The 17,027-nt window shown below is 33.0% G+C and overlaps 1 protein-coding gene and 1 pseudogene across 1 annotated transcript; both read right to left on the bottom strand.

Annotated features, from left to right (window-relative positions):
• Window positions 1-2,760: 2,760 nt before the first annotated feature.
• Window positions 2,761-3,998, bottom strand: LOC107887917 (xylan glycosyltransferase MUCI21-like; annotated as a pseudogene).
• Window positions 3,999-11,007: 7,009 nt separating this feature from the next.
• LOC107887367 (putative pentatricopeptide repeat-containing protein At1g69350, mitochondrial) lies at window positions 11,008-13,516 on the bottom strand. Its single transcript, XM_016811574.2, has one exon. It carries the CDS (start codon window positions 13,452-13,454, stop codon window positions 11,082-11,084), a length of 2,373 nt encoding a protein of 790 aa, XP_016667063.2. The 5' UTR covers window positions 13,455-13,516; the 3' UTR covers window positions 11,008-11,081.
• Between the last annotated feature and the right edge of the window lie 3,511 nt (window positions 13,517-17,027).

The following is a 17,027-nucleotide window of genomic DNA, read 5'->3' as shown; positions in this document are numbered from 1 at the left end:
TTGATTAATTAGTGTCTTAATGTCGAAAATTGAAAACTTGAAAGACTTTGAAATACGATCCCTCTTTTGTTAAAAAAGGCTCAAATGTTAAAGACCTTCTCGTCTCAAAGTGATGAAATGTCATATCCAATAAGTTAGGACACGACATATTGAACTTTTGAAGATGAGCTTGCCTTTTTATTTAAAATTCGTGTATTTTACCGCTTTTTAAAAGAATATTCGATTATTTAAGGTAAACAAGAAAAATTGAAACCCAGTAAGTTAGGGCACAATATCTCGAACTTTGAAATACTGAATATTGCCTTTGTTAGAAAAAATCTTATCCCGAGGTAACAAGATGTCATACCCAGTAAGTTAGGACACAACACCTCGTATCTCCGAGAATAAGCATTTTATTCAAAATTGGTGTTGCGATTTTAAAATAATATTCTGTTATTTAGATTAAATGAGAAAAATCGTAACCCAGTAAGTTATGGCACGATTTTCTCGAAATTCCAAATACGGATCATTGCCTTTATAAAAGAATTAATTTTTGGATTGGATAAAACATAAATTCGTAATAAAACGAGATAATAGAGAATGCATAAACAAATAAAAATTTTAGTATTGACGGGCATAACAAAATAAACATAAACACGAATGTGAACGATAATAATGATAAGAGAAAAGATAAAACAAATGGGTAAAATGAATAAAAATAAAAAAGAAATAATAAATAAGCTAAAAAATATATATTTGAATTTAGAAAGAACTAGTAGTAAATAAATAAATATTATGTAAAACTATTTAGAAAATGATAGTATCAGTAATGATAATAATAATGTGAAAAATATAACAATAGTGAAATAATAATACAGATATAATGCTTAAAATATAATAATAACGAAAATATAAATAGATAGAAATATAAATAAGTAAGTAACAAGAAAATCTATGTAGATGAAAATATAATAGTAATAATAATACGATAGTAGTAATGATAATAAAAATTTAGTAACAATAATATGTTAAATAAAAAAAATATATAGTGACAATATTTAAAGAATGTTAATAGTAATAAAATAAGGTGGTAATAATAATACTAATAATAATAATGATAATAGTAACAATAATATTAATAATAAAAGGAGTAATAATATCAGTAGTAATAAAAATAGTGATAACAATAATGAAACTAGTAATAATAATAATAGCAAATAGTAAGGAATGGTGATAATAATGATAATAAACAATAGTAAATAATAATAATGATAGTAATAAAAACGGCAATGATAATATTAATATTGATAATAAATGATAATAATATAAACATTGATAATAATAGAAAATAATAATGTTAAAACATAATAGCAATGGTGAAAATAATAATAATAGTAAAAATAATAATATGCTAATGAGGATAATAATAATAATAATAATGATGATGATGATGAAAATATCAATAATAGTAACATCTTAAATTAATTAATTTAATTAAAATATCAAAAATAATAAAAAGGGGACTAAATTAAACTTAAAGTGAAGTTTTGGGGCAGATTAGGAATAAAAAATAAAGAATAGGACAGATTTGGGCGCGCAGATAATGAAGGAGGACTAAAATGGGAAATATCCCATCCTCCCAAAATTAACAGCACCAAGAGGGACCCAAATGAAACAAAAACAAAATTTCTGGGCAAAATTAAAAATACGAAAAATTTAATTATAAGACTAAAAAAAAGCGGAAGGGTCAAATGTGCAAATAGCCCCTTGTAAACAAAAACACACGGATCCCCTAAGGGCGGGTCGGGTCGGACCGGTCATCCCTAAAACGACGTCGTTTTGGGGCGTTTCAGGCCATTCCAAAACTACGACGTTTTAATCCCCTATTTAAGCTAATTTTTTTTTAAAAATTTTATTTCTCCCCTTCCTTTAAAAAAAAATCAGCCCCCCACCTTCTCTCAACTCTCTCTGAACTCCGGCCAGCCATCCGGCATCGACGCCACCGTGGACCGCCGGTCGCCAGCGACAGCGCCACCATCCATGGTGGCTGGCGAAATAAAAAAGAGCCCATTTTTTGTCCCCTTCTCGCATAGAATCTCGTTACAGGGTTATAAACACTGAGATCTCAGCCAAAATCGGGCAAAAGTGAGAAAACCTTTCAGTTTCTCCTTCTCCGACAAACCAAAAGGTGAACCCCGTCCTTTTCTTTTATTATTATTTTTTTAAAAATATGTAAAAAATGCTTCAAAAAGAAAAAAGAAGAAATAAAGAAAAAAATAAGAACACCTTGCTTGATTTCTTGATTCTCTGCTTTTGCTTTTGTTTTCAAGTTTTTTTGTATTCCAAAAAGTCCTCCCTTTTACATGATTTTCGAATAGCTTTCTTATAGCCATCCTTTTTTACAAGTTTTATTGTTATTTGTTGCTGTCTTTTCTCCTTTTCTCTTGCAGGAGCAGTTGGAGCGGTGGAGCAGGTGATAGTGGCAAACGGTAGGGGCGGCACACATAGGGGGTTAGGGTTTCTTGGAGAAGTTTAGGATAGTGGGCTAGGGTTTGTAATTGGGCTGATTAGTTTTTTTAGGGGTAGTTGGGTTTTGTATTTGGGCTGGGCAAATTGGGCTTGTAACAGTACATATATACAAATGTTTGAGAATTATATATTTTTAAAACTTTACTGCAAATTTTAATTAATATATTTTTTTTGTCAAAATAACTATAATTTCACTCATAAATATACTTTTAATTATTGAATTATATATTAGAATGTAATGATTAAATAGGACTATCCCATTTTTTCCATGAATGTCTTTGCTTTGCTATAAGTTTCCATTAAATAATCCCTAAACCTAACTAAATCGAGTTTAACATTTTGTTCCTTCAAATATATGTTCATCACATCAGATGACCAATTTCTCCCTTGAAAACTAGCCGGGTCTTTAATCACCATATCATTCTTGTCGTACTTCTCCACCAAGCTCCTCTGTTCCACCTTAATCTTATATTCAATGTACTGTATCCCTATTGCCCTAGCTGGTTCTCCGAAGCACATCTTCCCCACCCAATCAATCCCTAACGACATTACTTGCATGAAAGCTGACCCCGGTCTGAGAAACAATGAGTGTGTTAGAGTCGCACCGTGCATACCAACCATTGCATGACTTGAATTTATCAATCCATAAGCTTGTTGCAAAGAAATCTTTCCCGTTGGTTCAAACAAAATGATGTCGAATCCAATCTCTTTTGCTACTTTCACGCCTTCATCTTGATTCAAAATTTCCCCTCCAATACCTTTTGATCGAGTCATAAACACAAGCTGAGGTGGAGAGTCGGACTTTAGGGGAGGGTTAAAGATGGAGTATTGGTCATGATGACCAAATGCCTTGTCTAGGAGGCCACGGAAATAAAGTAATGTTTGTGATGAGTTTGGCATTAATGCCATGAAACCATACGACATGAAGCCTAGAGTGGCGGAAGGGAAACAGTGAGCGGAAGGATCATTGTCAAGGGTTACTATTGGGTGCGAGCTGAAGACATGGAGCGGATTCTTGTACCTGTTTAGCCACCAATCACGAGCCTTTGAGACCACAAGGACGACATCTCGGTTTTTATAGATGGAATTGATGGTGATGAAGAGTGGGATGAACCCATCATTGAAATCATGGAAAACATTTCCCGTGTACCCCCCGCACTGAATACAATGGCCGGGGAATTATGTTGGACCTCACATTCTGGGCCTGATGGGCCTGAAGTGATAGCTAGTTCTTTGATTCTTTGCATTGGAAAATTCTCCCATTTCCTTGGATAGGGCTTGATTTTTTCTACGATGGATCCTGGGCCCGATATGGTAAGGTCCACGAGAAAGAAAGTGGAGGTGACGGGGTCCACAACGGTTGCACCGGTGATTGAGCAGAGATCATATTCTTTATGAGAACGGTTGCAACTGATCACTTGTTTCGCTTTTCCACGATGTTGTTCACCAAAAGTCTGCCTCCTTATTTTACCTTGAAAAAAAAAAGAATGTGTTTTTTTTTTTCTAACTTCATTCCACATTTTTCATAATTTGAGAAAAAAGCCAAACTCTTGTTAGTCTATTTTATCGGAATATATTTTGTTCATTTTCCTCATTTTGTATACTATTGATGATTTTGAGATGAACAAAAACAAAAAAAAAGACATAAACACTTGCTTATTTGAGTCTCCATGGTAATAAAAAGTTGATGATCAAGGTAAGTATGTTTTTCACCACTAATGATTACGTAAATAATGATAAAAATACAGGGACAATATTGATAATCAATTCCAACAGTGAAGATAATATCTAAGGATTCAGAGTTGAATACAAGGGGAAGGTATACAAGACATGAAAGAAGAGGAGTGAAAGTAAAGGTTTGATTATAAAGCTGTACTAACCTTGAGTAGGAGCTGAACTCAATCTAAAAACGGACGACAGATTGATCTCAAATACAAACAAAAAAGCGGTGATAATAGATAGGAACACCGTCACCGTAGCTGCTGGATTTCTCTTCCTCATATTAGATTACACAAAGTGTTGTGGATGTTGGAGCTTCAACTATAGGATCCTCGATTTCAATGATAAAGGTCATAGGGATCGGCGGGGTTGAAGTTTCTGCACGTTCTTCACTTGTATGGATTGTAGGTGAAGTTAAGGTTATATATTAATTACCAATGCACATGCACTTATCATCAATTACGATGATTCCATTTATTGATGTTTGATTTATTTATTTTCATTTTTAACTTTTGAAGGAAGATGACTAAAACTAAAAATAGTAGAGTGAGTGTCGAAGTTAGTATTTCTAAACGCGTTACGGAACTTAATTCCTATAAATCTGGTTGAAGGAATAAACCGATTGTTATAATGATTATTATGTTGGGTAAATAATGGTGGTGATTTATATAATAGATGGTGCCAAAGAGTTAGTAAGAATTATAGTTTTTCTGAGTTGAGATGATGTTTGAGCAAAGTATGGTTATTTACTTGATTTTGTGTCTTCTTTAATCTTGTATTTATAGTTAAAAGGAGTGCTTGGAGTGAGTCTTTCAAGCATGATTGCATCTCTAGTAAACTTCAATTTAGGTCTAAATTAGGGTACAGTTTGGATGTTTAGATAATAAGATTAGATTTGATGTGAAGGTTGTCTTTGATGGCATTGTGACGATACTGTCTTTATGGCACAAAGTGTTCAGGTAGAATGGGAGGTACCCAAAACTTTATAAACTTTTTTTTTAAAAAAGTATTTCGCATTATAATTTCAAATATATATTTTTATTATTTTAAAATATAATTTCTCAACTTTTGATATTCTTATATGGAATTAATTGATATTTTTAAAATTTTCTTTAGAATTTTGTAGTTTTATGGTTTGTTTTGAAATTTTCATTTTGTTATGATTTGATTTTGACGTGGCATTTTAGACACAAGACAAGTTTTTATTAATTGTTTATCACCACATTAATTTTTTTTTATAAAAAGGTACCAACGTGGTAGGAAATATCAAGTGGATAATTTATTTACTATACAAGAATAAATTTAAGTATTTATTATAATATATATTTTAAAATTTTTACATTAATGTTATAGTTAAAGTACAAATATAAATATAGATCTCTAATCAATAAAATCAAACTATTACAGTATTGTTGGGTATAAAAATGGTTGAACAACTAGAATTAAATTATTACGATACGAACAGATTAAAATTTGTAAAAATCCTAACAAAGCCAACTAACTCTAACTAAAATCCATACATGGCATCAGCACATGGTGGGTGTAACACCCCTTATCCGTATCCAACACCTGAATAGGTACGAGACATTACCAGACTTATACACCAGCAATCATACAAAATCGAGACTAAATTTCCATCCGAATTTAAAACTTTTCACATACATTCCTATCGTCTCTAAAACGAGCATACGAGGCCCAAATCATGCATTGGAGGTGGTTCGGGACTAAACTGAGAACTTTAGAAAATTCTACAACACTTAGAAAAATTTTCATCAAAATAGGGTCACACACCCGTGTGAGTAGGCCGTGTGGTCACACACTTCCGTGTCCTTAACCCGTGTAACTCTCTGCTTATGACGTCAAACACCAAAGGAAGCTACACGGCCAAGTCACACACCCGTGTGCTAGGCCATGTGGCGAATTTTAATTTTCGAAATTTTTCATAAAATAGGTGCAGACTGCACATGCCCTGGACACATGCCCAGTCCCTTGGCCGTGTCCATTACACAACTGAGACACACGGTCGTGTCTTTGCTCGTGTGGACAAAATAAGGCTATTTACCAAGCCATTTGCCACCCTTACTTGCACCAACCTACACCACAACAAGCAACACCAATCCAAGCATATACATGCAACCAAATCAGCCACAAACAAGATACCAATACATCATTTGCACATACTAACATCTATCATGCATAATATCACATACTTTCTTTTCCATTCATGCCAAATTCATCTTCATGAAAAGCATCATCACATAAATATACCAATGACCAATAAGAATAATATTAGCCAACTTCCAATGGCCATATACAAAATGAATCATTAACCATTACAATGCCAACACATTTGGCTAAACCAATATGACACGTAACAAAATGACCAAGTCCCTATACATGCCATACTCAAAATATAGAAATCAAGTATACCCAAGTCAATCGTTTGATAGTGTGAATCGAGCTCCGATGTTCCTCGATCTACGAGCTAGCTTGGCGACACTATAAGGAATGGAAAAAAAAGGGGAGTAAGCTTTTAAAGCTTAGTAAGTTTGCATGCAAATAATAAGCAACATAAATCATACATTACTCATATAACTACTCAACATAAGTTAGCATAATTATCATCAAGTTCTTAGACTTAGCTGACTCATTAGCATTCCTACCAAGAGTTCATCTCATACTAAAGTCCATACTCATGAGTTTTACATACATCCCTGTACCAACTGATAACATAGTTGCGTACTTTGTCATCTTTGACATACTCTTCGGATTACCCGTTGAACACTTGAAATATTATCGGATTCATGGAAAATCTTGCACATTAGAACCATATATGTAGCCAATGCTATCTCATATCTCAAAACACATAGGGATTGCGCACGAGCTAATCACGGGCCTGCTCACACAAGCTGTCAGTCAAGACGTAGCTACATAGGCTGCTCACACAAGCTGTCATGTATTTGCAACACATGCCGGACTACCCAACCACCGGTAGAACATGCATGACCAGCACCCGGATTCATATAGATCACATAACACATGGTTTCCTAGTGACATGTCACTTGTATCTTAAACTATTCCTAAGGTTCAATTGGGATTTTTTCACCTTCGAAACTTCGTTGAATATTTCCATAGAAACAATCGTATAATTTAGGCAATATTAAGCATTAAATACATAATATAACATTGCATTATTTACACACAAACTTACCTCGGTACAAAATAGTAGGAATTGGACCTAATCGTCAATAACCTTGCTTTTCCTCCGGTCAAGGTCTGAACTTCGTTTTTTCTTGATCTATAATAGAAAATTTAACTTATTTAATTATCACATTACTCAATGCTGCCCAAAAATAAACTTATGGAAAAATTACATTTTTACCCCTATACTTTGACATATTTATATTTTAGTCATTAGGCTCGTAAAATGAAATGTATCAATTTTCTTTGTTACCCAAGCCTAACCGAACCTAAATCATGTTCATAGAAGTCCAAATTGTTCATCAAATCACATTTCTACTACCCATTTTTACAAATTTTACAAATAAGTCCATTTTATGCATTTTCACTAAAAATCACTTAGTAAAAGTTATTTATCACACCTTAAACATATAGTATCTTCCATCAAACATCAAAATACATGCATGTCACACATGGGTAAATTTTTAAACATGAATCCTACTTTAAAATAATGGTAGAAATAGGTAAATCAGGTTACGAGGACTTCAAAAATGTAAAGAGCATTAAAAATGGGGCTAGGATATACTTCCAATCAAGCTTGAAAGTTGAAGAAACCCTAGATATGGTCTCCTTGAAAAATTCAGCCAAGGTGAAGAAGATGGACAGAAATTTTGACTTAATTTTCCCTTTTTATTCTTTTATTTACCAAATGACCAAAATGCCCTTAATGCATAACTTTGAAATTTTACCTATTCATGTCCATTTTTGTCCACTAACTTATCCAGCAGTCTAATTACAAACTAAGGACCTTTAATCTAAAATCTAATAGCAATTGGACACCTTTAACAAGTAGAACTCAACTTTTTCACTTTTTACAATTTAGTCCTTTTGACTAAATTGAGTGCCCAAACGTCAAAATTTGCAAACGAGATTTTTATAGAATAGTTCTATAAAACTATAGACCATAAAAAATATAATAAAAATGAATTTTTCTACGTCAGATTCGTGGTCTCGAAACCATTGTTCTGACTAGTCTCAAAATCGGGTTGTTATAGTAGGACATTGAAACCCACTCATATAATTACATATGATGGGTTTCAAAATTGAGTACTCAGGCTTTTGCCTTTGTTAACAAGCCAATACCTCATTGACTTATTATAATATTTGGGGAAAAAGAAGAGGGATGAAAATGTTTAAACCCATATTATGAATGTGCACAAAAACTTTAATTACTATTTTAAATAAATCTTTACAAATCAAATTTAGTATTAAACTAGATTTACTTCACCACAATTTTTTTATAGTTGACTGTGTCTTAAAGTCTACCTATTTGAAGTTGTGGAGTTCACTTTTTGAAAATTCATAATAATTTGTAACATCTTTCATAAGTTGTCAAATTTCAATGAAGACATCAAATATGAAACTCAAATTTTTAAGCCTTCAAGACAAGTATTTAATATTTATAATTGATAGAGGGGGAAATTTTTCACACCGCGTTGTTGGAACTAAGAACTTAAAGAGGGCATATTACATCATCATTGTTAACCCTAAAAAATACATCAAAAAGCTTAATATTAGAGAAACTGATGGTATAGAAATGTAATATGATTCTCGCGAGAAAGATCTACAGAAGCAACCGGTGAGAAAGAAAAATGAACAGGGTGCTAGTATCTTCTTTAAGGACATGTTGATTGGATCTAAGAGATCATTGAGTAAAGAGGTTCTAGAAACAGATATGGATGATGTTCAACTGCTTGAGGGTGATGTGACTGTTGGAAAGAGGATGTCATTCCGTCGATCAAATCTTCTAATCGTGTTCATCAGATTTTATATAAGAGTACATCAATGACAGTTGTAGTGAAACTTCTAGGCATGAAAATTGGCTATTACACACTCTCAAATAAGATCTATAACTTGTGGAAAGTGTTAAACTTATAACGATTATGGATATTGAAAACATTATTTTTTTTCAAAATATATGAAGAAGATGACTATGTCTGAGCACTTACTGAAGAACCGTGGATAGTGTTTGGGAATTATCTTACTGTACAACCTTAGTTTGAATACTTTTCCACAAGCTAACCGTTCTCGTCGAGTGTTTTCGTTTAGATTCGATTCCCAGGTATCTCAAGGTTTACGTATAGGAAAAGTGTTATCAAAGCCATTAGGGAGATAATGGGTAGATTCATCAACTTGGATGATAACACAAGGAGAGCCCTATAGGGTAGGTTTGTTCGATTGGCTGTTATGGCTGTTATAGAATTTCTTCATGAAACTTTCACGTAATCATGTATTCATAACATAAAGCTCATGAGAATCATAAAATAATTATTTATATCTCGAATTTGTGGTTTCAAAACCACTGTTCCGACTAGGCCCTAATTCAGGATGTTACAAATAATTAAAATTTTCATGTACGATGCTTGAAAATTATCCGATACATATTATATCAAATTTCAATACCACATATATATTATAAAATCTTATGTTGCTCTAATAAAATATTTATAAATTCAATTTAAAAGATATAATACAATCATTCAACATCAGCAAGTTAATAAGACTCAATAGATCCTATCAAATTTCCCTTTAATCAACAATGATAGGTTAATAACACTTTCCACCATAATTAAAATTTTAAGAATATTTAATAACAAGAATTTAATAATCAAAACATCTAAATATTATGCATAATATAACTTAATTAAAAAAATTTCAAAAAGAATGATTTACCAAAAAAAAATATAGAAAACATATCATATTAATAGCAAACATATCTATTCAACAATTATGTCTTGTACATAAAAAAAATTAACCTAGAAAAGCAAAAATCAAATACCATCAGAATGTGAAATTTATGTCAAATAAAAATTTATAGTAGTCATACCTTAATTGAAAAAGAAAATATGGTCGAAATATAAAAGTTTCTTACCAAATCTATACTTTACCCATGCTTGTACAATAAATCAAAGATCGGGAATAAGAACCATAATCCATTCTGAGATTGAATCTTTAAACATCCCGAAGATGAAGTTGTAAGGGTAAAAGTTTAAGGTGAAAAAGAATTTCATCTGTGGGACTACCTCGAAAGATTTTGAAAAAAATAGAGAATCATCGTGCTGATAACATGTTATAAAATAAAGAAAAATGGAGAGAATAAAGAATAAAGAAAATATGAAAGCAACAGAGAATCTACTTTATTAATCAAAAGGGGTAATTACTATGCTTCACGAGAGTCTCTATTTATAGGCATAATAAGTATAAAAGAAGTAGTGATCTAATTCTAATAACTATTAGAATTTTAAGTACATTAAAACTTTATCTTGATCATGATGGATATCCACTTAATAAGATATTCATAACACAATTAATTATTTGTATAAAAGAAGTTCTAATTATTAATTTTATGATGAGATTAGATACAATAGTTTCCAATCAATTACTAATAAACAATAAATGTAATTATATTTTAACAATAAATTAAAATTACAACATATATGTTATTTCAATAAATTATATATTTTTTATAAAAAGTTATACTATTATTTTATAATTTTAAAAAAGAAATAACTGGAAATTTGTATAATTTTTATGTTGGTGGTTATGCTATAATTTGATAATTTCAGATAGAACATCCTTGGAAGTTGGAAGTTATGGCACTAACAATCATCAAATTATTGGTTTTCTAAATAAAAAACATGTTCTTGAGCCAAAATTTGGAAATTTTCCAAAAAACTAAAAGTTTCCTTAGTTTGATAAAGAGAAGTAGATCCAACACCAAATCTATAAATTCTCTTATCAAGCTCAATTAAGCTATATCCAGGAACCTTCCTAAGACCTATGCCTTTCATTAATGATCTCACCTTCTCAAATTCCTTCCAGTTTCCTTCCTCACCATATATATTAGATAACAAGGTGTAGTATCCAGTGTCATCTGTATGAATATCTACAAGGTCTTCTTCAATGGCTTTGATCATGTCCATCCTGTGGTGGATTCGACAACCATTAAGCAGCGCACTCCAAATGCTTGCATCTGCGGGATATGGCATCGATTTGATGATTCTATATGCTTCACTGAGATCACCACCGCGACTTAGAAGGTCAACCATACAGGCGTAATGTTCTGAGTTGGGCTCAACACCAAAATCCCTCATCGACTTAAAATAAGATTTTCCATCTTCCACAGATCCTGCATGACTGCAAGCCGAAAGAATGTTCATGAAGGTAACTTGATTAGGTCTTATGCCTGACTCTACCATTTGATTGAAAAGTGAGATGGCAGCATTCACCCTACCGTGTGCTCCATATCCAGCAATCATCACAGTCCATGACACCACACTTTTCTCTGACATGCTATCAAAAACCCTTTGGGCTGTTACAAGGTCTCCACACTTGGCATACATGTCAGTTAAAGCTGTATCGATATAGAGATCTGTATTTACACCATAGGTAAGAAGCTTGTGGTGAAGCCATTTTCCTTTCTCAAGATAACCCAAATTGGAGCATGCTTGAAGCACGCTTAAGAAAGTAACATCATTCATCTCAAGACCGTTCAAGTACATTTGATCACAAAGGCTAATTGCCTCTACAGAATTTCCATTTTGATGGAATCCGCAAATCATAGAATTCCATGTTACAACACTTTTTTCGTTGATATCATCAAAGATAGTGTATGCTAATTCCGTCAAGCCACATTTTGAGTACATATCAATTAGCGAATTCTGGACAAACTCATCCGAAAGGCCTCTTTTGATGATATGACCATGCATCTGATCTCCAAACAGCAATAAACCTCCATCAGCACAAGCTGAGATAGAACTTGCTAGGCTGAATGAATCAGGCATTAATCCCAAGGTCTGCATCTGCACAAGGTGTGCCAATGCCTCTTTTAACAACCCTTTCTCAGTACAAATTGATATGACCATATTCCATGCCACGATATTTCTTCCTCCAACAACGTGAAGAACCTTTTCACAATAGTTCAACTTTCCACATTTCATATATAGTTCTATGAAAACAGGCCCTAAAACATCGTACTCAAGATCCATTTCTTTCCTAATAATGTAACAGTGAACCGACTTCCCTTCTCTAAGCCAGCCTAGCCCTGCAAAAGACCCTAAAACACTCATCATGGTCACTGAATTCGGTTCCACACGAGAATCTAACATATCAAAGAAAGACTTTAACGCTTCTGCAAACCTACCTGCTCTAAAATAGCTAGATATCATTGCAGTCCACAATGCAGTACTACGGTTCGTTATATTTAGAAAGATCCTCTCTGCACTATCCAAGTCACCACATTTGCTATACATTGCAACAAGGGAACTAGCCAATGAACCATCAATTTCAATCCTCCTCCTCACTATATAACCATGAATCAGCCTTGCTAATTTCAGAAATCCCAAGTCGCCACAAGCCTCAGCTACACTAAGCATTGCTATGGAGTCCGGTCTAATACCTTCCAATACCATTAAACGGAACATCTCCAAGCCTTCATTTGCCTTCCCATTCTCAACATAACTCAAAATAATCGAACTCCAGGAAACCAAGTCTTTTATTGTCATTTCATCAAACATTTTCTTAGCATAACTTAAACATCCCATTTCGCCGTACATGGAAAGAAGTGAAGACTGAATAACAGTATCTTTCTCAAACCCATTTTTTATAATGGTCCCATGGACCATTTCACCAATACCCAGATCACCAAAACCAGAACAGGCCCTCAAAAGAGAAGGAAATATGAAGTTACTCATGTGGAGTTGGTCATTCTTTATCATAGTGAGGTAGAGAAAAATGGCATCTTGAAACAAGTTGCTCCAAACAGAGCATTTAATTAGAACACCCCACATGAAAGAATCTGGGTTAGGGAAGCATCTGAAAACAAGTTTGGAAGATTGAAAAGAACCCATTTGGGAATAGGATTCAATGAGCTTGGTGGAAGGGAGTGGGTCATGGTGAAACCCAGTAACTAAGAGGTGGGCATGGAGTTGTGCTAGTGATCTGAGATTGGTGCATGATCTGAATAATGGCATGTAAAGGGTGGTCATTGCAGAAGCGAGAGAGTGAGCGTGGAAAGAGAGAAGTCGCGAAGGCCACCAAGTGGTGAAGTATGAACTGACCATAGCAACAACAGTAGTTTGGGCTCTTGGCCCATTTTTTATGTAGAGATAGCGGAATAAAATGAGGGAACCAAACCCAGAGGTGTCTCCTCATATTCCAAAAAAATTGGGATGGTTAAGATTTTAATTTTAATTTTCAAATATTAAATCCCTAACTAAGTTTATATTACATATGAATTCTTTCCAATTCAATTGCAATTTATTTTTTAAAAAACCAACAATTATAAAATTCTATTATTTTGTAACAATGTATTTTTTTTTATGCCTTTTAACTTTTTATCAACTATCAATTTTTGAATAGGATCAAATTTGTTTAACTGCAAACTAATCCGAGTAGTATTGTAAAAAAAAAAGACGCAAAAGAACCAATTAACCTTTAAAACAGTTCTAGCCGATGGAACTACATTTTATAATTTTCTAAAATATATTATCTTTTAATTTTTATAATTTTTTTAGTTGGACTGATTATAATTCTGCTTTTCTTTTAACTATAATTATTTTCTCGAAATATAAAATTTTATTTCTCCTAGAGTGTCACAATTTGTTGAAGTTTAATCAATCTATTTAATTCTATTGAATCAGACGTCTGATGAGTGCTTTGCTGCCCTGGGTATAGAAGTTGATTAGTTCCCATTATCACCTAATCGTTGCTTTCTTTTAATCTAAAAAATAAATAATAGATATGTGATTGTTAGAGAGAGATAATTGTTGTAAGCCAAATAAAGAAAGTAAGAATTATGTTTGAAAAAAGAAAGCTTATTTTATTTTACAATATTAAAAGACATATAACATGTACTTGTATTCTTGCTTTTGTGCATATTTTATTTTATATTTTTTCAAATGATTAATTATGAAATTTATATATCTAACAAGTTCAATTAATCAGTATGAGTTATCAATTTAAATTAATTAATTTATCATGAGTTATTAAATTCAAATAATCAATTTATAAATTTAAAATATTCCAAATTCATAGTAGAATATTTAGTTTCACTCCTTGAAGCTTATTTTCATTTAATAAAATGTGAGTAATAGATTTTTTTATGTGAAATTTAAAAATTTTATCAAAATAATATTTTAATTAATAATATATTTATTTAATAAATTATAATTAATAGGTTTGCTTATATAGAATAGCTATAATTTTACTTTAAATTTTAGAGAATATGTTTTATTTCGTAACTATGGATCTTGCTGTTAATAGTGAAAAGCTATTCTAAAATGTTAAAATAAAATATAAAAAATTGATTATACTAGAAACTTGATTATTATAACAAAATGTTAAAACGGATGACCGCTATAAAGACCGCATTGATTTTAATTTTCTTCTTACAATACTAAACTGTCACTGGAACCAATAATCTCGCACACAAGTAGCTCGAAGTGCCGACGAGCTATGTGAAGTTCAGTTGGGAAAACTGCCTCCTCACTTGAGAGCAGCTCTACCAGATATTCATCCATCCATTTGGGGTTAGTTGGTCAAAAGATATTTCCATCCTCCAGGAAGCATCTGTTGCGGTAGATAATAATGGAGTCCCTTAAGCAATGTACTCTTTGGTTTTCAACAGGATGAGGACGATTCCTCGTGGGCTTCCCTTAACGTTTCTGAAAACAAGTGAAAATATTTCAGGTAGTGCATGTTGAATCTCCTCTCTTACTCTTCACGATCTGTGCTCCATTCGGCAATCTTCTTATCTCCCTTCATACTCTGAGATTTGATTCATTTCAAATTGAAAAATAAGGGTTTTCAACATATGAAGTCGTGAGGTCATTGCTGCTAAGCTATGAATATGCAGCAAATGAAATGAGACAAGAAGATGACCATTCAAGGGCTTGTTTACATTGCTTTCTCATGTTAATCTGCTTCTTGTTCTTTTATGCATTGTTCCAACACGATTAAGAGTTGATGCAAATGGGTCAGCTAGCATAGGCTTCAGTTCATTTAGAAATCAGGTTGTGTCACAGTGCAACAAAATTTGTAACCTATATTATCTGCTTCTGCTCAATTGTGTTAGCGAAAACACTTGGATACCTAGTTGAACTCTAATATACAGCTGAAGTCATGTGACATTCATAAGTCCTGCCTAAGACCACGACAGTGTGCCAGTTTTTACATCCCAATATTATCTTCCCTAAAACTATATGGTTAAGTTCTTATGAAGAAGCTGAATTAATCAACTAGTTCAATTATGACAACTGAATTAAGCAGAGACCAGCCATCTTCAGAAAGCAGAGTGGAATTACATTCATGCACACAATCTCCCATCCCCATAGCCATGCTACCTTGAAGGCTCGAAAGAATCACTATTCAACCATGCCCTGGATGCTGCTGAGCCATTTGACAATGCAACTCAGCAAGGCTTCCGTTCGTCTTCAGATGCACTTCACCAATAAGGCCTCCAATCCTAATTTCCTTGACTAAAAGGCAAATAGCAAAATCCAAAGGAAACAAGATTCAAAGCATGAAACTGTTAGTGAAACAAAAGCTTCTTTTACACAGATCCTGCAGAATGAGTTCTCTAGCTCATCTTTGCTTTTAGCAATCTTGTAGCCTAATACTTCCCCTTTCACTACAAATCTGCTCAATGTTTCAGCCTCAAGATTTAAAGTTAAAAAGATTAGGGCAATAATGTTTAAGGTTTATCTCGGTGGGAACATTGTCAGTTTTATAAGCTTCATTTGTGGATTGGTTCCATAATCCTAGATACTTTCAAAGCTTTCAAGCATGAAGATCTGGCAGTCCAACAACCGAAATTTACCAAGGAAGTAAATGAATCAGTCAACAAATGTTCAACCAAAGAAAGATAAACAACATATAGAAATCATAATATGTTCTAATATCCTATTCAAGCAACATATCACATTTCCAGTACCAGCACTTTTCTCAACAGTTTAAACACTGAAACACAAGGAAGAATCTAAACAAAACTAATAAGATTAAACACTTTTCTCCAAAATTCAAGGACAAGCATTCCCAACAAACACGAAAAGGTTTAACATTCATTATGCTAACATATAAGAAGCTATTCTTTTATAACATTGTTCAGACATCTTTGTTTTCACATATACAAGTTAAAGTAAACAAACCGTAAACAAGTAAAAGGACCCTAGTCTTACTTTCATCAACCATAAACAACAGATACAACATGAGGAACTTTCCCATCATCAAAAGGCAAACTGACATACTCTCTTGCAAACTCTTCAGCAATCTCCCCAGCAAGCTCTCCATGTATAGCCTTGGAATACATATAAAAAACTGTAGTTGCAGCAAAATAAGAAAGCATAATCAACATGAACAAAGTGGAAGTGCTCACAATATGTATAACAAATGCCCAACTTTTCCATTTATCAGCAGCTGCATAACCCCATCCTGCAGCTGAGACCCAGATTAAAATCCCGCTGAAGAACCCGTAAAACAGAAGCATAGAGAAAGCAATTCTTTTCAGTCCTTGAACTAAATTTTTACTTCGTTTTAATGGTTCAAGCCCCCAGCTTGATTCA

The sequence above is a fragment of the Gossypium hirsutum genome, chromosome A03 (genome assembly GCF_007990345.1).
Source record: "Gossypium hirsutum isolate 1008001.06 chromosome A03, Gossypium_hirsutum_v2.1, whole genome shotgun sequence".
Taxonomy (NCBI): Eukaryota; Viridiplantae; Streptophyta; class Magnoliopsida; order Malvales; family Malvaceae; genus Gossypium; species Gossypium hirsutum.
Note: the sequence above shows the minus strand (reverse complement) of the source record. Positions and strands in the feature narration are given on the sequence as shown.

Coding starts and splice junctions, on each gene's coding strand:
- LOC107887367 (XM_016811574.2), bottom strand. CDS start 13,454: ATGACCACCCTTTACATGCCATTATTCAGATCATGCACCAATCTCAGA.